At 39.5% G+C, this 19,956-nt stretch overlaps 1 protein-coding gene and 1 long non-coding RNA gene across 2 annotated transcripts in view; both read right to left on the bottom strand.

Annotated features, from left to right (window-relative positions):
- Window positions 1-6,722: 6,722 nt before the first annotated feature.
- On the bottom strand, window positions 6,723-9,200 carry LOC106146972. The gene is made up of 2 exons (XR_001231660.1): window positions 9,013-9,200; window positions 6,723-7,517 (listed from the first exon to the last, which is right to left on the bottom strand). It is a non-coding gene; the product is annotated as an uncharacterized LOC106146972 (long non-coding RNA).
- Window positions 9,201-12,042: 2,842 nt separating this feature from the next.
- Window positions 12,043-19,956, bottom strand: part of Ptchd1 (patched domain containing 1) — a 51,456-nt gene continuing 43,542 nt past the window's right edge. Inside the window, exon 4 of the mRNA XM_005407829.2 lies at window positions 12,043-13,804. Within this exon, the coding sequence (XP_005407886.1) occupies window positions 12,150-13,804 (1,655 nt within the window). The 3' untranslated portion in view covers window positions 12,043-12,149. The remainder of the gene's footprint in view (window positions 13,805-19,956) is intronic.

Here is a 19,956-nt window from a genome sequence, read left to right as displayed (position 1 = left end):
TCCCATCTATAAATTCTATCCTCAGGCATGAAATGTTGTTCTTCAGTAAAAGATGGTCAGATGGAGAGGAAATGTGGGATTGCCAGTTATCAGTGGGATGGTTTTCCCTACTGATTTTGTTTTGCATAGGTGTGGGATGATGCAACTATATATTTGAATCACCAAAGAAACTCAAGTAGTAAAATAAATAAATAAATAATATATACATAAGATAGTTAAGACAGTTATACTACTTACTGTTGTTAGTTCAGTGAGAGGAAAGGTTTATGCCTATATTATTTGGTCAGTTTTTCATGCCTATATCTTGTAATATGAGCAACTACTTCAAAGATAACAATACACAATGTACTAACCATTGTTACTCTCCTACAATCTTGTTTTGATATTTCATATTGTTGTTTATTTGTTTGTTTTTCTTGTCTTTAAAATAAAAAAAAATGTAATGGAACAGTTTTTCTGAAAGCATTAGTTATTTTTTAATACTATTATGGTTTGTGTCTGGATGTTCCCCCAAAGCCTCATGCAATCAAGAGGTGGGCTTCTAGAGTTTATAATTGATTTTTGGTCCAATGTTGGAATTATGGATGTGAGTGCTACACCTGCCTTGGGATGGGTAGTTTGCATACAGTACAGGGCAGGGAAAGAGGCTGTTTGCAACTGCTCCTCTCTTTTTGCTCTTGTTGCTTTTGCTGTTTTCTGTGACCATGAACAGTTATCCTCTGCCATGTACCACTCTGCCTTGGAGCCAGCCAAGTATGGACGGAAACCTCCACAAACTGTAAGCTAAATAAACCTTTCCTTTCTTAATTTTGGGCATCAGATATTTTGTCCCAGCAATGAGAGAAGAATAACAAGGCAGAATTTGGTACCAGAGAAGTGGGGTCATTGCTGTGACTATACATGACCATGTGGTTCAAGAGCCTTTGCAAATGGCTTGTGGGAAGTGTTTGGAAAGGTGCTGCCTGAAAGAGAAGCACTAGAATGCCTTCAGTTGTTCTGTATGGGAGATTCTGGTTAAAGCTCAGAAAACTAGAAGGCTGGTAGAAATCCTGCCAGTAAAGACCAGGCTTGGGAGGTTTCTGCTGGGAAGAAGGACTGCGTTGTATGCTGGACTCCAGAGGATGAATATTATGGCTTAGCAGAAAGTTTGTCTGCATTTTGCTCATGTCCAGAGACTTTGCCTAAGACTGAGGTTAAGGGTTGTGAACTGATAAATCTGGCAAAAAAAATTTCAAAGCAGTCGAATGTTGGGGCAGTGGCATGGCTATTGTTGGGGGCTTTTAGCCAGATTTATGTTGAGAATCAAGAGCAAAGAGCCCAGCAGGATGATTTACAACGTGAGCCTGACCAGAAAGGAAGCTCCAGCAAAGCTGTGGACTGCAAAGATAGAGCTGAAGAGATCTCCATTGTTGAGAAGGAATAAGAGAATCAAAAACATGGCCTGAAGGTATCATAAGAAGCAGCAAGTCTCCACCATTTGCAGCCTCAAAACTGCAAAGGTGAAAGACTTTGCTTTGAGAAGAAAGCCACAGAGCACCATGTTCCATAGTGGTGGCAGTGGCCGTACCAGGTTTTAGAATTGTGGCAGCATAAGAGAATTTGTTCCTCAGAATAAGATTCAAAGTGCCCAGTGATCCAGGCACTTGACCCCTATGGCCCAGAGAAGAGAGAGCTTGGCTACTGCTCCAGGTGGCAGCAGACCTTGGCATCATCCATGTGGCATTGATTTTAGGTGCAGGCATAATGCAAGAGTTCTGAGGTTAAAAAGGCTTCCACCTAGATTTCAGAAGTTCTGGGAGGTCAGGCAATGTGCCCCCGAGAGGGCAGCATGTGAAGCTGTGAGTGTGAAGTGAGAGATTCAGTGGGGACATCAGAAGTTGGGAAAAGCCAGGAACATGAATTGTCTGTGAAAAGCTGCAAGGAGGGAGCAAAGTGGGCCTAAGAGAGAAGCCGTGGGAGCTGTAACCACCAGAAGTGCCATAGGGGTGTAGCCATGTAAGGCCTTTGGAGCTCACAATTTATCACAGATTGCTTCAGATGTTCCACATGGAACTACAGGACATGTTAGCCCTGCTGGATTTTGGATGTGCTTTGGTCCCAATGCTTTGTATCCTTCTGTTTGTATCTTTTGGAATGGTATCGTTTATCTTGTGCCGTTGAATGTTGGAAGTGTTTAACTTTTCATTTTCAAAAGGGCTCACAGTTAAGAGTTTGCCTTAGAACTTGTAGGAAACTTGGTACTTGGACTTTTCAGCAATGCTGAAACTGTTAGGACTTTGGCAACTCTTGCCAATCGACTAAATGCCTTTGCATAAAGGGATGTGCATGTGTCTTTGGGGGGTCAGGGGTGGAGTGTTATGGTTTATGTCTGGATGTACCCCTCCAAAGCCTCATGCAGTTATGAAGTGGGCTTCTAGAGTTTATGATTGATTTGTGGTCCAATGCTGGGATTATGGATGAGAGTGCTACACCTGCCTTGGGGTGGGTAGTTTGCATACCATATAAGGGAGGGAAAGAGGCTGCTTGTCACTGCTCCTCCCTTTTTGTTCTTGCTGTTTTCCATGGCCATGAACAGTTGACCTCTGCTATGTGCCACTCTGCCTCGGAGCCAGCCAAGTATGGATTGAAACCTCCACAGACTGTAAACTAAATAAACTTTTCCTTCCTTCGTTTTGGGCATCAGATATTTTGTCCCAGCAATGTGAGAAAAGTAACCAAGGCAAATACATGGTTTTTTGTTAAACATCTCTAAAATGGACAAATGTTATCAATATATACCTCAAATATAACCAGGGTTTAAGCTTCATTTTTATAAATTCAAAGAAATGGCAGGGTTCTGACAAAACCATATATCGACTCTTTAGATCTACTGTTTCTGTTTAAACCCTGTTATGGTTTGTGCCTGGATGTTCCCCCAAAGCCTCATGCAGTCTTTGGGAGGGCTTCTACAGTTGTGATTGTTTCATGGTCCAATGCTGGGATTATGGGTGTGAATGCTGCACCCTACATCTGTCCTGGGGTGAATAGGTTGCATATAATATAAGGGAGGGAAAGAGGCTGCTTGCCGCTGCTCCTCCCTTTTGCCCTTGCTGCTTTTGCTGTTTTCGGTGGCCATGAACTGTTGCCCTCTGCCATGTGCCTTTCTGCCTTGGAGCCAGCTGAGTATTGCCTGAAACCTCCACAAACTGTAAGCTAAATTAACCTTTCCTTCCTTAATTTTGGACATCAGGTATTTTGTCTCAGCAATGAGAGAAATGTAAACAAGGCAAGCCCATGAACCACTAATATAAACATCTAGGTTTGTTAATGTACAGAATACCCTTGTCATGACGTAGTAGAGGGGCACCAAGGAAGGTTTATTGATACTTCTTCCTACAAAGTGTTTTAACTTTGTGAGAAATTTTTCTGGGTAAGTTTTTGGTTAAGCTCCATCTGAGCAGGTGCTCCTACCATGGATAAAAATGATGTGACTCACACTTCATCCAGGTCAGGGTGGAACTGCACTGTTTCCCCGATAAGGTTTTATGCTTATCTATCTCAAAACTGACCAAGCTAAACTAGTTATGTGCTCCAGCATTTGGATATTTTTCTTAGTTTAAAACTAATTTATTATTACCAGTATCAGTTATCTGCCTAGTGTGAAGAAATGTAAATAAAATATTAAGAAATATACATAACTATGGGATGTTTTGGGAAAGTAGTTGGTGAGATACTGGTTTAGTGGCTACTCTGATTAACAAAATGTGGTGTTATGGTCTTTTGCCATGGATACAACTGAAAAATTTATTTGATTTAGCCCAAAACTTTATAAAATAATATGCACTTTCAAGAACTTCTTCATTAGTGAGGATAATAAGAGAAATGACACATTTTAATATTTAAACTACTTTATATCTAAGTGAGGATCTTCTCCAGCATTACTAAATACTGGGCATAGACTTTTCCTTACTGAATTTTTTATCCATTAAAATTGTACCACTATAGAAATAGTTTAAGATTTTACAAAATTGACTATTTTGTTAATAATTATTGGCAGAGGCTTTCTTTGATGTTAAAAAACTAAGCGCATTGACTAAATAGACACATATTTCTCAGGTTTGAAGTATTTTTACATTTAATTAATGAGACCAAGGAATTACTAAAGCCAAGCAGAAATTTTTTTGTTTTGACCAGGCACTAAATAATTCTGCTTATGGGTGTTCAGCTGGAGTGAAAATCCACAGCAAAGATTGAGTGAGTGAATTTTAGGATCATAAACAATAGGGAGAGAAACTGAGTGTATTCTGATCAAGTTACTAAGGAGAAATTATGGATTAATAAATAATTCAAAAGAAAATATATGGTCCTTTCAGTTTAGTTGAAAGAGTACAGATGAAGGCTTTATATCTTTATTCCAGAGTCATCCTTAAGAACTCCACTATTCTCAGCTTATATATTCAACAATTTTTAACAAATCTCTTTGGTTTTAGTATACTCATGATTACTATTTTCCTGACATTCTTTCCCAAAATTTCTATGTACTGCACTAGGGCTCCTCTTAATGTCCACTTTTGCACCTCTGTGTGTGTTAAGTTTTTGGTTTTGGATAGTTCCTCTGTTGCTTACATGAGTTTCTTCTTCACTGATGTTTCCTATCACCAGGCATCCTTGGATGCCATCTGCTTTCCTTGAGTTGAATGAAATGTATTGATTTTCCCAGGAAAATGATACAGTAGGGATAAATGGAAAACGCTCATTTCTTACTGAGAATTGGCAAGATGGAATAATCACCTTACAAGCCCTTCATCCTTCCTGCCTTCTCCTTTCCCCCACTCTGGCTCACCTAGCAAAGATTCTAGATAAATTCCCACAGTTCTACTGTTTTCAGCCATGAGGACTGAACCTAGGACCTTGCACTAGGCAAGCACTCTGTCTCTGAGCTACAACCCCAGGCGTTTTAAATTTTGAGACAGAGTGTTGCTAAATTGTGATCAAATTTGCAGTCCTCCTGCCTGTCTCCAGAGTAGCTGGGATTTAAGGCATGTGCTACTGTGCCTGGGTAAATTTCCACAAGTCTGCGTGTTGCGAGATATCTCTGTGGTTCTGCATCCTTGCTAGTCTTAAAATGACTTGGAAAAGCACATCAAGTGTAATTTTTTCACTATGAAATGATTAGTTAGCAATTTATAAATTGCAAAGTGTGTTTATTTTTCCAGGTTTCTGTCCTTTAAAGAGTATTCTTTGGCTGCTCTCAGATGTGTTTACACCCAAGAAACATAGAACAGAAATTTTTTGGGTGGGAGGATGACTTGCAGGTAAACTTCACAAATCTACAGAACTGGACTTGCTATGATACTTTAAACTGCCTCACACATATCAGACATATCGTAAATGGTGGTATGCTTATGTGTATACATACATATATGTCTGCATATCTATATCTGTGTGTACACTCGTGTATGCATTGTGTGTGTTTGTGTATGTCGCACAAACAGAGTCAGTGGGTGTGCCAGTTTTGCCCAGTCATCCATAATCCTTGGAGGCATCTTGACAACTGTCTTGGTGATTCTGGGATAGCAGACAAAGGCAATTTTTACAGGATGCTAACTTAAAAAAATAAATGTGTGAAAGGCTGATCCAAACAAGTTCAGAGGTCATCCTGGAGAATCAAGGACACTGTTTTGAAAGAGAATTTTTTGGGTTTTCCCAAGAATGATGCCGACATAGGAAATGTAAATTGGTTATTTTGCCATTTTCTAGGAATTACACAAAGCCCTGTAGATTTTAATGAATAGCCTTTAAACCTCACAACAGATGCTACAGTGTAGGACTAATGTTCCTCCATCTGAAAAGAAGTCTCTCTGATGACTGGGCAGAGGGTGATGCAAGTGGCACGGATGAGTCCTTTGTGTTTCAGGGAAGGCCAAGCAGGGATTCTCTCAGGTTTGCCTGTAGTCAACCCTGGCAGATTCCACTGTGCCTAAAGTTATACTAGAAGCAAAGCTAACAGGTAGACTCTTTTATTCTCCCGCCTCTTCCATCAACCTATTCTACATCTTCTGACCAGTAGTTAAGAGAATTAGCCTTCTATTGTGCATATCTGTGTCCAAGACACACCCCTTCTTTAAATGAACCCCTGTTTATAGCCAAGGTTTATTTGCCCACTACTAATATTATCAAGATGAATGAGACTTATTCTCCTGTGTTTTTTGGGGAGTCAGTCACTACAAATGTGTTCAAGTGTGCCTGGTACACATTTCAAAATAGGGTTCACTTGGGAGCAGCCCTTCCAAGGATGTGGCATGCTGCTGCTATATAACCTGGACATAGGTTTCTCTTTTCCTCTTTCTTTGACAGGGCACACCTCTATATGTTGGCCCCCACTCTCTGTGTATGTGTGTAAGGAGGTCACTGTAATTTTGAGGCTGTATAGATTTTGCTGCAATAATGCCAATGTGGTAGCAACCCAGTATTTCTTCTGTCAACAAGGGCACAATGCAGAGTGGTTCTTTCATGGTCCTGCCATGCAGATGATATTTAGCTGCTGCTGGAAATAAATTAGAACTGGAAATGTGTTTTCAGAATAAACGAATGGGTGAAGAATGAATGAAGAATTTATGAACAGAAATAGGCACTGGGTTTGGCATGAAGAAATCAGTATTTGGAAGAAATTTTTGGCTCCTTACAGAAAAGATGGTTGAGAAGTTCTTGATCGCTCATTAGCTAAAACGACGACACCAGGATCACACTCCCAATGAGGTCTTTATTAGGACAATCGTTCTTCACTCTTTTTAGGTCACAGACCTCTTTCAGAATCTTATGACAGCTATGAACCCTCTATTTAGGAAAATGCACATATTGAACATACACACACATTTTTGCATTCGGTTTACTTTTAGGGAGCTCAGAGTTCCTCCCTCTAGCAACTCATTCACAACCCCCAGGTTAAGACCTCAAATTTTAGACACACAGAATTTGGCAGTAAAGTGGCAGAATGGAGAAAGAACTGAGGCTAGATACTAGACTTCATTTACAGTTCTCTATCTGCTTCTAACCAGCTCGGTGGATAGAATTTCACTTCTCCAGATTTTAGATTTCTCACATGAAAAATGAGGGGGTAGGATTACTTCTATCCAAAGATGCATCTGGTGTCAACATTAGGGAGGGAGAAGAAGCTGGCACATTCCATGGGAACGTCACTCCCTTCCACCAAGGTTCCTCTGTGGATTGCCTCCTTAGTACACGTTGCTTTCTTTGTACTTTGAAAAGAAGCCTTCTTTCCCCACCAGGTAGGCTTCTCCAAACCTCGTGGTGCTAATTTTGACCTAATTTGGAAGTCTGCACATAGGCCAGAGTTCTCTGGTCATCTCACTTCCTTTTCCTTGTTTGGCACTCTCAGAGGTATCAAGGAGGACTTCAAACAGATCACCTGCACAGGGTGAGAGGGGACAGATGCGAGATGGGCTGGGGAGGACATCCTGACACTGTCTTTTCAGGTGAACAGATTCCAGCTCATTCACTTTCCTCTTTGTTTTTTCCTGGATTGGCATGAAACAGAAATAAACAGTTGTAACCACCACAGGGAGGAACTCTGTAATATGCTGGCTGTAACCATTCTCAGTTCTTTGCCAGTCAATTCAGTATAGTGCTCATTTAACATTTTCCTTTGTATTACATCTTTACCATTTTTTTTTTAAAAAATAGGAGCTTTATCTTCAGATAATGGGTGCTTTTTATTTAGCACAAACTTAAAAGCAAATTACCCAAAGGGAATGTTCAAATGACTTCAGACAAGCCAGGCATAGTTAAAATGATCAGCACTGTCCTTCCCCACCCCCACCCCAAGTGCCTGTATCCCGTGTTCAAGGTCACAGCTCAATCACAACATTCAGGCCTTATACCTTCTTTACCATTGTTCCACTAAGTGGTGATCCAGCCAAATTTTCAATGTCCTAAAAGGACCAGTATTTAACTACCTTCTGTGGCAATCCACCACACGTTTATATAGGCCTAATCTTGTGCCACATCTACTTCTCTGGAGCTTTAGATCCTGGGCCCAGTGCTACTGTGTGAGACTGACAAGTTAACAATAATGTCTTGAGTTCCTACTCTTTGCCAATCCTTGCTTTCCAAATGTCATGTCACTTAATTCTCACATCAAACTTGCCACATCACTCAAAAGCAGACTCTAAGAGGGCAGATTATTTTTTATCTGATTTGTGAACTTTTGTGTCTCCAGTCTCTGTAACAGTATATGGGTAATATTAGGCACTCGATACATATTTGCTGAATTGAAAGATATTTACTGTTATTATGCCCATTTTATAGATGACAAAACAGATTCACAGAGGTCAAACACTACCACAAGCTGCAGGGACACTTTAATAGGATCCAAAAGAATAAATTGTTTATGAGGAAGATATCACTTGTGGCCAAGAGGTGCTGCCTCTTGCCACAACCCAAAGCAGCTCTCCGTTGTACCTGCTGTTGTGAAGGACACAGCTAAGCTCTGTTGCTGGGGCGGGAGGGAAAGTAGTATCATCATCACAGAATGCCACTTAGAATTGGGTGGTGTTTATTTCAAAATAAAATGATTCTCAAGGGGCTTCTTTTGAGTAATATATTGTATAAGTAACTGTGACCATGGAGGATGGCATCTGATTATCTGACTTCTAACTGAAAATTGAGGGGGTAAAAGTGCTAGGAAAGGCAGAAATAAAACGAACATGCATCACAAATTAAAACAAAAACAGTACAAAGCTCAGAAAGGAAACAACCCCAAATCAAAACACAACTCATAAGCTGGAACAATGCATAGGGATTTTCATGAAGGTTTGTCTTATATTTTCTGTGGAACCAATTATACTTCCTGTAGCCTGATAACCCCTGATGCTTCTTGCTGGAACATTACCGTAGGACTAAACAATCATGCCCTATTTCAAGTATCATTTTATTTCTTGAAAATCCCAAGCTCCTTGTGAATTGACATCTTCTGCTAACTTTTACTCATTGAAAGAATGTCATCATCCTTACCTTGGCTTTTCTTATTTTCCTTATGAAGGCCAAGAGACTCCATGTATCACAGTTTTTGAGTTGACCAGGAGAAACAGTTTTGATGAGTGGAAATGTCTTTGGTAAACAAACAACAAACACTAAATCCAAACCAACCAAATAAGTTTCTTTGGTAAAGTGGACACTAATGTCTTTTTTTTTTTTTTTTTTTTTTTGGTACTGGGAATCAAACTCAGGACCTCACGCTTGCCAGGCAAGAACTGCGCTGATGAGCTATATCCCTGGCCCCAACACTAATGTCTTGGTTGGACTTAAAAGACAAAACAAAAACAAAAACGAACAAACAAATAAAAAACTTCAAGTGTTTGCTGGAATCTTTCCCTCTTTGTAGCAATTCAAAAAGGAAAACTTCACGACAGAATGACTTAAATTTTATGGAGATGTGATTCTGAGATACTTCTAAAGTGTCTTCTCCATGGTAGGGATAAACCAATGCTGTCAGAGCAATAATCAACATTAACAAATAATATTTATCTAACAATAAATAATAAATCTTGGCATGCATAGTCCCCCAATAGAAAAATTCATTTCAGAGTCAGAATATTCATAAGCCTTGATTTCAAGTCCTGAAAAGAGAAGTTGACAAGTTTGAAAATGCCCTTCATTTAAAAATACAATATCGCAGGGTATACAGAGACCCAATCAACTTGGAAAACTACTATCTGTCATAAAACAAAGTTCCATAGTAAGTCTTTCTGGTTGACCAAATTGAATGATTAAATTCTCAACAAAATCCATTTAATTGGTGTGTGTGTTATGTCAGTTTTGTGGAGTCATTTTAAGCTGAGGTGCTCCATGTGGCTGACACTAAATCAATGGCTGATTTAGAACACACTGTTCAGAAAATGATTTAGCAACATATGATTTAAGAATAAAACCAATCCCCTCTTCAGTTGTGTTTTATAAATAATAACCTAGTTGCAAGCCCCTAGGAGAGAGAATTGATTGAAGGTCTATTATGCAAACTCGCCCTTTTGTGAGGACTATACTTGTCCTTGGATTAAAGCTCATTATCTTCTTGTTGAGTGTGTAACACGTTAGTATGATCACTTAGTGTGTCTGCAAGGGAGACTGAACAAGTGTGTAATGCACTAGCTATGACCCCCTGCACATGTATTTAGAGCTGTGTGGACAACAGTACATGAAATAGAAAGCACAGGTTTGTACTTGCTGTGGTTACATCTGAATCATTTGGGTTTTTTTTTGCTACTTAGAACGACAATGGTAAACTGAAATCCCAAACATTTTTATCCCAAACATTTAAAAAGTGTCTGCCCAGTGGCAATAAAGCCCTAGGTTCCTGTCTTAGAAATGTATTTCAAGGGGGGTAATCTGTCTTAGGAGAAAACCTAATATCGACATGCCCTGTCATAGACATGCTAAAATGATGAGATTTCTCTAGTGGTGTGACCTGGGTGTGTCACTTTATTCCTCTAGGTGTTGGTTTCCTCTGAGGAAGATGATGGGGAAGTCACACAGTACCTCTGCTAAGCGCCAAAAGGTAAGATGCTTTTGGGACATGCTTACCGCTATTGATGTCTAAAGAAGCCACATCTCTACAAGAGGGAAATACTGTAGATGTTTGCCTCAACTATCACCAGGTTTTAGTTTCATTTCTATAGATTTAAAGAAATGCAGGGGTCTGTGGCAATATACTAATTCTCTTCAGAACAAAACATTTGTGTTTAGACCTATGAACAATTTCCCCTGTTGATTTTGCAAGTCAACATATAAATATCCAGGCTTGTTAATGTACAGAAGGGCCTTGTAGTAAAGTAGAATGACATCAAAAAGGTGTCTTGGGGGATAAAGAAGGCGAGGGATAGCCAATTTAGCAGGAAAGTTTGACTGCTGTTGTTAATAGATCTGCATTGGTGACTATTTTCCCTGGTAATTTCCATCTTTTTTCTTTTTTGGCTCTTTATCTCCTTGCCCTTTCATAAAGTTTCTCAGTGTCAGGACTTAGACTCAGTAAAGATCTTTTTTCCCTTCTTCAATTCCTGAGAAGTCATGTCCCATAACAAAAGCACACTGGTACTACAAGTTGGCATGTATGGCAAATAACTATCGCAGTGCTTCTCTCCCCATCCTCATCTACATATGGGCAGATGTTGTTTCTGGGCATCCATGCAAAAATGCGTGTAGGGCCAAACCACAAACAGCTGTACCAGCTGGCTTTTGTTGTTGTTGCTGTTAAAATGGAGACACTGTCCCTAGGTTCAAGTGGACACCTGCTTTTCTCTATCACGCCAGGTATTTGGGGTTGGCACTGTGGTTTTATGTCCCTAGAGCATCCTGCCAAGAGCTGTAACTAATAAAGCAGGCCCATTTGGTGATAAGTGACAAGATATTCCAAAATAGAATTGCCCCAATTCTGTAATGCTCAAGCTGGCATTGATTTTTAGGTGTATTAACTGAACTACACAAATGTTAAAAGTATATCAATGGGGAACATGATAAATTCATTTTAGACAATGAAAATGCCTCACCCAGGTGAATTTTGGGTTATTCTATTTCACTTCATGGGTGATGGCCACTCTGTCTGCTTCTGAAGTTTTGGCTTGCTTTTGCTGGTCAGAATTTTCACAAACATCTCCCTAGGTGTTGGGTAGTTAGGTGAGACAGCCAAGCCCTCAAACCACAGACACTGACTACAGTTGCTGCTCTGGGGAAGTTTTGAAAGCCTTGTTGTTTGAATAATGCTTAAAGCTATTTCTGCCTTGGCAGCTGACCTTTCAATCAGTTGCTTTTATCACAATACCAGCAACATCTGCAGTGTGGATAAAATGGGATCCTGCCTGTTAATAAGCTTTCTTCTATTTGATCTTAGCTTAAGAGACTATAAGTCTCCTAAGGGTGCATGCGTGTGTGTGTGCGTGTGTGTGTGTGTGTGTGTGTGTGTGTGTGTGTGAATTCTTCAACAACTCTTTTGTTTTAAAGATTGAAAATATTCCATGCCAATTACCCCCTTCTCCTTTACTTTTTGTAATACCTTTTTATCCTTTAAAAAGGGAACAACCTTGAATTTAGCTGTTTCAGTAACATAATCTCTTTGCTCTTGGTAAGACCTAGGGTGAAAATATACCAAGCAGACACCGTCACACTGTTGTAATTTGGTCAACCACTCGGGTACTATCAATATCCACCATTTCTACACACTCAATTTCTTCCCGGTTTTCAGGATTTTTCTTCTCTTTCCTTTTTTTCTTAGAGGGTGGCAGGAAAGTCAGTATCACAGGTAAAATGGCAAAGCAGTGAAAGAAGGTGACAAATGCTATTAAAAACAAGCACCTGAACAGTGTACAGGTCAGATTTGAAGGCACAGCTGCAAGAGGAATCAAACCAACAATATAGCAGAGGTAACTCTGTAAAATAGCTACCCCATGCACTTCCAGGGCATTTTTAACCCATTTAGTTCTTGTGAAATCCTTGCCCAGAACAAATGTGGATAACAGTGGAGCACAATTGTCAATTGTATAGTTAATTCCATAAATTAAGCATAGCACAGAAATGCAGTCCAGTTCTACTTTCCATAATGTCATGAAACCTATCACTCCAAACTCCACGGATACAACTGTTAGAGTGATCCAGACATTAATCAGAGAATCTGCCACCAGGAATGCTGAAAAGAAGAGCAGAAACAAAGCACTGATGCAGGAGTTGTGCAGGGGGGCTCCCAGAGAGGAGGCATATCGATCCATGTACACAAAAGACGGATTGAAGACAATGAACTTCACCTTGGAGGTGACTGAAAGTCTTCTCAGTGTCTCCAAGAGGTCATAGAGTTCTTCTCTATTCGTTTCCATGGTCTTGGCCACCAGAAACATTCTGGAGGCCACTACATCAACCTCATCATTGTACTTTTTGGAGAAGATTATGTCCTCTTGAAAATGTGAAAATTGGGGTGCTTTCAAAAAGGAATTCCTCAACATGTCTGTGAAATTTTTCTTAGGCAAGCCAGTGGTTACATTGAGTTTCCGAAGGTAATTTAAATAGCTCTCGAACCAAGATATTCGCACAAACCCCTTGGTGTATTCCAGAACATCTTCTTGGACACTAGTGTTCCAGTATTCTATGGACTCGTATATGTAAAACCCAATCACAGGACTGTAGTTGCTAAAGTACTTTTGCTGGGCAGTAGTGTACTCAATGGTTTGTGTCGCAGTTGCTACGATGTTACTAAGGTCTGACCCTTCACTGACCTGCAGATAGCCCATTAAGGCAAAGGAAATATAAATAAGGTAAAAGAGGACTACAAAAGGCTTGACATAGGTGTTTGTTATCCAGTCACAGTAATAACGCTTGAGGAAACATACCAATAGGTGACTCTCGTAAGTGTTCACTTCCTCGCCTTCAGTTGTGTCCTCACTGAATCTGGCGGTCAGGAGAAACCTATACCATGCCGGTTTCTCCTGCAGTACCTCAGGCTTTGGGACTTTTCTACAGAAGATACTATGCTGGTAATTGTTTTCTATGTAGCCAGTGAACACAAGGCTGGAACCATAAAACGAGAGTACATAGAGGTAGTTGAAGAAAATTGCAATACAGGAATTGCAGCAGAAAATCCTGGCTGCCTCAATGTTCGTGAAAGGGCTGGCCCCTATGCCGAAGGTGACCAGGTACATGGCAGTGGTGAGAGAAAAGGAGAGCATGGAGTCTGCATAGACCGCTGCAGTTCGCTCTTTAACATGTTGGTCTTCTCTAGTTTTCCTCCAGGAGGATAACATTTCAAAAGTCCCATATAATCCATGACCTGAGGGAGCAGAAAAAAACCAGAGGAAAAGTTTAAAGAACCAATCTTTTTGAAGAGGAGAATCAACTTGATCATGGGGGCTACTGGATTGTGAGAATGACGAGGCCTGGTGGTGAGAGGTTTGTTAATGCCAGTGATTTCTCCTTTGGGGAGATAGATCTGCGTTTCAGTGAACACTAAGTGTTAATAGTGATAGGGCAGCTAGAGGAGCTCGGATCTTCATGTTCCCTTCTGGCTTAAGAAAGCTTCTGCCTATAGAAAGCCATGTAAACTTGTGCCTGTGTCTATTGAGAATTATATGCATCAATACAATAGGATCTGGGGCACTGTTTGGTTGGTGGAATACTCCAGGGAAGATGCCTGGGCAATCATCATTTTGCTTGCAATCTCCTCACATCTGGCTGGGGGTCAATACAGAGAACAGCAGGGCAGAGGGTTCTGAGTCAACATCCTATCAATTCTTTAAAAACTGCCCAAGTGGAGGGCTTTGGTGAGAAGAGGTACTATATTTAGTTTGAGTCTTGAGATAAAACTAAATCATAGCCTTTTTTTTCTCCTCTAAGAATCAGGGCAGGAAGAAATAAATCTGAGAAATGGGAAAGCAAAATAAATAGGAACACATTTGAGTGAAGAGGAAAGAGGGAAGGATGTACACAGAGAGCAAGACTCATGAACTCTCTGTTATTGTTAAAAACTTGAATTCAGGTTGAATCTGCATGACTTGCATTTTGTCTTTAGGATTTGGCTGACCAATTTTGGTTGTTTATAGATGACGGATCAAACAGGCAGTGACTCTGCTGGCTTCTCCACACTATTTGGCAGTGGCCTATGTAGGAGAGAGCCAGGATAGTCGCCTCTTCCTTTAACTGCTTAATGCTTTTGCCTCATTGGTTAGTATTCCAGTGATACTGGACCAGGAGAAGTATAGTAAGTATCCATGTTCTGACACAGTTCTGCTTCTTGGGAGATTTAGTGGGTCATCTGCTGCTTCTCCTGGTTGGAGCCAGACACTTCCTTGCTGTGCCTTTCTGCATTTTCAGGCCTTTGTAACATTGGAAAGCCCACCAAAATAACTTAGTGTGGCATTTGATAACTCCTGTCTTGGCACTGGGATCAACAGATCTAATTTTCTGCTTCCATGCCTTGGCATATTCAATCCCATTATTAAGGTTAATAAAATCTTTACCCTGTGGCACAATAGTCTTGTTTTTAAAAAGGAATTTAAAATCTCCAGCCAAGTGTAATGTGAGTGAAGTGAGTCACTGTTATCTTGTGTGTACAATAAACTGAGCACACATCTTCCCTTGTGCCCAGGCTGGTATTTATAGCCTTATTTTGAAGTCCTAGCCTCAAACCTGGATGACCACTTCATAGTAATGAGATGGGCCAGCTTCCTGAATTTGACATCTACAATGAGTGATCAAAATATATAGAGAATGTTTAAATTAAAAACATGCATTGTGGAAAAAGACACATTGCTACTGATCTCCCTCAAATTACTCCCCCTTTCTTCAAACACACATATTCTACCATTCTTGTCACTTTCAGAAGCAGTTCTGGAAGTCTTCTTTGTGTCTTTATGAGGTGTGATCAACAGTAAGGTGAATGCTGCTGCCAAGTGCCGTTCAATGAACAAGCAGGCTCATAAAAACATTACCGTGCGTCCTCGTCCACCTTATTCACCGGATCTGGCACCATGCCACCTCTGGCTCTTCCCCAAAGTCAAAATGACCATGAACGGTAAATGTTTTGAATTGACTCAGAACATCAAGGCAGCTGTGACAGCGCAACAGAAGACACTCACGCAAGAAGACTTTCAGAATTGCTTCAGAATGTGGCAAGGATAATGGGATAAATGTGTTTGAAGTGAGGGGAAGTATTTTGAGGGGGATTAGTGCAAAGCACCTTTTTTCTGTGAAATTTTTAAACACTGTCTGTGTTTTTCAATCACATCTCCTATCTTAATTTACTGGGTTCCACTTTACAACCACTTTTAGAGAGCAGGCCAAGACTGTTGATTTGATAACTAGCATCATGGCCCCTATTTTAGGTAGTTAGCATCTAGTTTCAGGAGGGAAGACTTTGTAACCTGTTTCCACTGTGGTCTTAAGAGGGACCAACTGACCTTTGATTAAAAGTAAACCATCCGTTGACAATAAGGGTAAAAAGAAGATTAATACCTTGAGGTGTCAGCACCCTGAGGAAACAATGTTGAGCATTTTATATTGGCCCATGTAGACCAAATAACTTTGGAAGGCAAAACACCCTTCAAGAGATTGCTGAAAATAGCAAATGCTTTTTTACAATGGTATTTATTTGCTGGAAAAAATTTAAACAAGGCTTTAGGACTGAGTCAAATATGTTAAGAAAATAAGAATGTATATAGCAGAATTAGAATTAATCATACAGTAAAATTTGAATTACATTTTTTGGCCATCATTTTTAAAAGCAGTATAATGTTTTATGAAATTATTTGACCCTGACTCTTGTTGGAAAATAGAATAAAAGTCCAGCTCTTACCTTACTGTTGAATAATCTTAGAAGCTGACTGAGAAAAGGAATTGGAGTTAAGAGCTGTTAGTTGACAAGAGTGAGGCGCATGAGTTCAGGATGAAAAGAATCAAATTCAAGGAAAGGTGGAAGTAGGCTGTAAACTTGTCTACTGAATTCTACTGCTGCATTTTAAATGCCCACCCTTATACTGTTGGATCTTTTTTATCAAGTCCTGACTCTTCTTGCGTATGTTTTTAATTCTAGGGGAAGCATCTTTTTTTTTTTTTTTTTTTTTTTTTTTTTTTTTTTTTTTGTCTTTTCTTCCGGAACCAGGAATCGAACTCTAGGGGAAGCATCAAAGAGAATTTCAATTTTATTCTTAGGATTTTTTGGAAACAGTATCTTTCCTTTATTTCTCTTGCTAGGTGTGTGTGTGTGTGTGTGTACCCTCAGAGAAGAATGAGGAAGCTTTGCCAGCCACCCTTGAACTTGCCACCAAGGACCCCTTCCCCAATTCCAAATAGTGCAGGTTTTTGGTTTTTAAGCCCCACCTTTCTGGCCAATGCCTATACCCTTTGCATTTCTGGGACAATTGCTGATGCCATAACTGGGCCTCCTTCCTGTAGCTCAGTCAGTTGAGGGAGGGATGAGTGCCAGTTGAGCTGTGGGTACCTCTCAGGGATTAACAGGCTAGAGTGCCTGCCTGGTACTAGACCCAGCTCACAGCCCGGTATTTATGAAGAGCTTCGTCTCTTACCCAAAAGGGAAGCCAAACTATAGGGACTTTGTTTCCTGGCCTGGATTCAAAGAGAGACACATTCCAAAAACCCTAGGATGAGAGGAACACCCTGCCCCCTGCTCTAGTACCTACTCTGCCTAGAATTACAGCTGCATTCCTTTTGGTCTAGACCTTCAAAGCTATACAGTACTTTCAAATGTGAACTCCTCTGGACCAGTAGTGTATTGAAACACTTAGGTCTGGGAAATGGGACTGAGATTGAGGATGAGTAAGGAGCGAAGAGTACATAGCAGGTAGGAAAATTTCACAGAGTAACTTCATCAGTTTTTCCTCTAGCCAGCGCTGGCATTATCTTTCACATGCACTAAGAAACTGGGCAAATCAGAGTCTAGGAAAGGCAGAGGAGGAAGCTTTTGGTAGCTTCTGTTCCTTTTTACTCTGCTCCCTCAAGAGGGTAGGTTTCCTCTTTAGCATCACTAACATCCACCGGACCCTCCAACTTTGGAGCTGGAATCTAGAAGGCAGGACTCTGAGGCCAAATCTTTCAGATACAGACAAACATTACCTGTAAACTGGGGTACTTTCCAGAAGTTTGACTACCATTTCCCTTGTTCTGCAAAGGTGTTTTAAAAGCAAAAATAATGCTGTTTGCTTTAAAAAATTCTCTATGAAGTAGGAGCTGCATAAGCTTCTCCATTAAATCTAAGAGGCCCATGTCATTGATACAAAGCATCACTTGCGATATCTGCCTCAGGGCTGTTGACAAGTATCCCCTGGTAGCAGAGCTCACAAGGGTAGGCATGGGGATGCTATCTAAACATGAAGTTCCCAACTAATTTTGACCTTGACAACCAGGGCACTATGGTGGTAATGAGAGTCACAACTTGTTATCAAAGGGGAAAATCAGCCTGAGACCTTGAGGTAATAGACTGTATGTGTCAAAGTGAGAATGTGAGAAACCATCAACATTCCAGGGTGTTTTTTCTCTTACAGTCATAGTACAAGGCTGAGGAGTGGCAAAAAAAAAAAAAGGTTAAACAACATATACTTATTCTATCAAATTATAAAGATAAAGAGGCTTTGAAAGCATTTGCTTGTCTTTTAAAAGCACATTCAGGCATTTGTTTCTATTTTTGTCACACTGCATGTCCATATTGTTACATGCATAGGAACACATGCGTAATCAGTATGTGTCAAGATACACACACACAGATCCAAGTTCTAATTATTCATGAATGACTGCTTTGAGGAAACATGGGCATTTAGCCAGGTCTTAGCTAAGGTCAGTAAAGCTCTTTACGAATGTTCAGACATAATTTGTACCAGAAGTGTGTTTTTTTTTAGAAAAGAAAACTGCTTTTATTAATTTTATTAGCAGTAGAATCTGGGATTATCGACTAGTATAATCAAATATTAAAGGATGTAAGCTAATTTTTTTTCCAAAGTTCTTTTTTATCTGTATGTGCAATTAACTCTCAGGATTTAGAATTAATAAAGAGAAAAAACAGCACAGATGATAACACTAATGGTGAAAGACACGAAACTAGCTAATTCTTCAGTTACCTGGGGTAACTCTCAGGCATATTCACAGATTAATCTCATTCTCACCCAAACTCTTTTCTGGGGTCTGGCCAAAGCTTTCAGGGTTGTTTATAGTCCACTGAGGCAGGAATCCACCAATAAATAGTTGAAAATTAACTTAACTTTATCCATAGATATGCTTCTGGAAAGCTTTTCATTACATGAATCATACCTTAAACTTCTTTATTGGTTTTGCTATCAGAGGCTGGCTGGGTGATCTTTTTTGTTGTTTATTTGTTTGTTTGTTTTGGTAATGAATAGTCATTAGCAAATTGATCTAATTTGTATATCTGGATTTTGTTAGGTCTGATATTTCTTCAGTCCATACCAATACAACAGAGGCTGACTGACGCCTTTGGATATGCCTCATGTTTTCACCCCTGCCCCACTAGCAGGATTTCCTCAGCTTGAGTTTCTGAAAGTGAGGACTGGCTGAGTAGATGAGGTGAAATGAAATGGCTCACTGATGGACAATCTTTCAGTTTCAGTATGAAAACAGTTAATATGAGACAACATAGCCATTTATAGCATGCCTGGGCGGTGCCAAGTTTCATATACGGACATAAAATGACTACATTCTTCTTGAAAATACATAGAGCATAATGGATGAGCAAAGTCTGCTGACAACATATTTTATTCTTAGACGAGCTTCACTAAGTAGCTCATGTTTATAAAATGCTTTTCATTCAGTGACATCCACATAAATTCAAGATTTTTGTTTTTAGATTATATATATATATATATATATATATATATATATATATGAATTGAATAACATCTATTTTCAGAGAGAAGTTCATTAATTGGGTTACATTTGCACTTTGCCAGCTATAAACATTTACTTTATAAGTGGAATTGTTTGGTTTATCACAGCCTGTTTTGTCTCAGAGTTAAGAGTTAGAGTAAAGCTGTACTCTGCTTAAGTAAAAACAGATGCTCACATCAGGGGAAATATACACATCTTATTCTTTCTACTAGAGACTTGACACATGTTGATTATTTTAATCATGGTATTGGGTTTGAATCTTAGAAATGTTTTTTTTTTTTTTTACTGAGCAGCTGCAAATTAAAGCTCAAGAAAGAAATTTGCTAACCTTTCTTTTTTAAAGACAAAGTATTTAGATATTTTATATATATATATATATATATATATATATGCACTGTATGAAATCAGTGTGCAGAAACATGCCCCATAGTACGCTATAGTCACTGTGCAATAACTTTTCATACATAAGACAGACATAATATATAAGCACTGTATATGTATATATGGCATATCCTATTCAAACCTATTTATATATTTATATATAAAATGTTTGAATGAATACTACATAATATA

Source organism: Chinchilla lanigera, unplaced genomic scaffold, assembly GCF_000276665.1.
Source record: "Chinchilla lanigera isolate Chin_1 unplaced genomic scaffold, ChiLan1.0 scaffold00108, whole genome shotgun sequence".
In the NCBI taxonomy this organism is placed as follows: domain Eukaryota; kingdom Metazoa; phylum Chordata; class Mammalia; order Rodentia; family Chinchillidae; genus Chinchilla; species Chinchilla lanigera.
The sequence above is the reverse complement of the archived record's forward strand: the minus strand, read 5'-3'. Positions and strand labels throughout refer to the sequence as shown.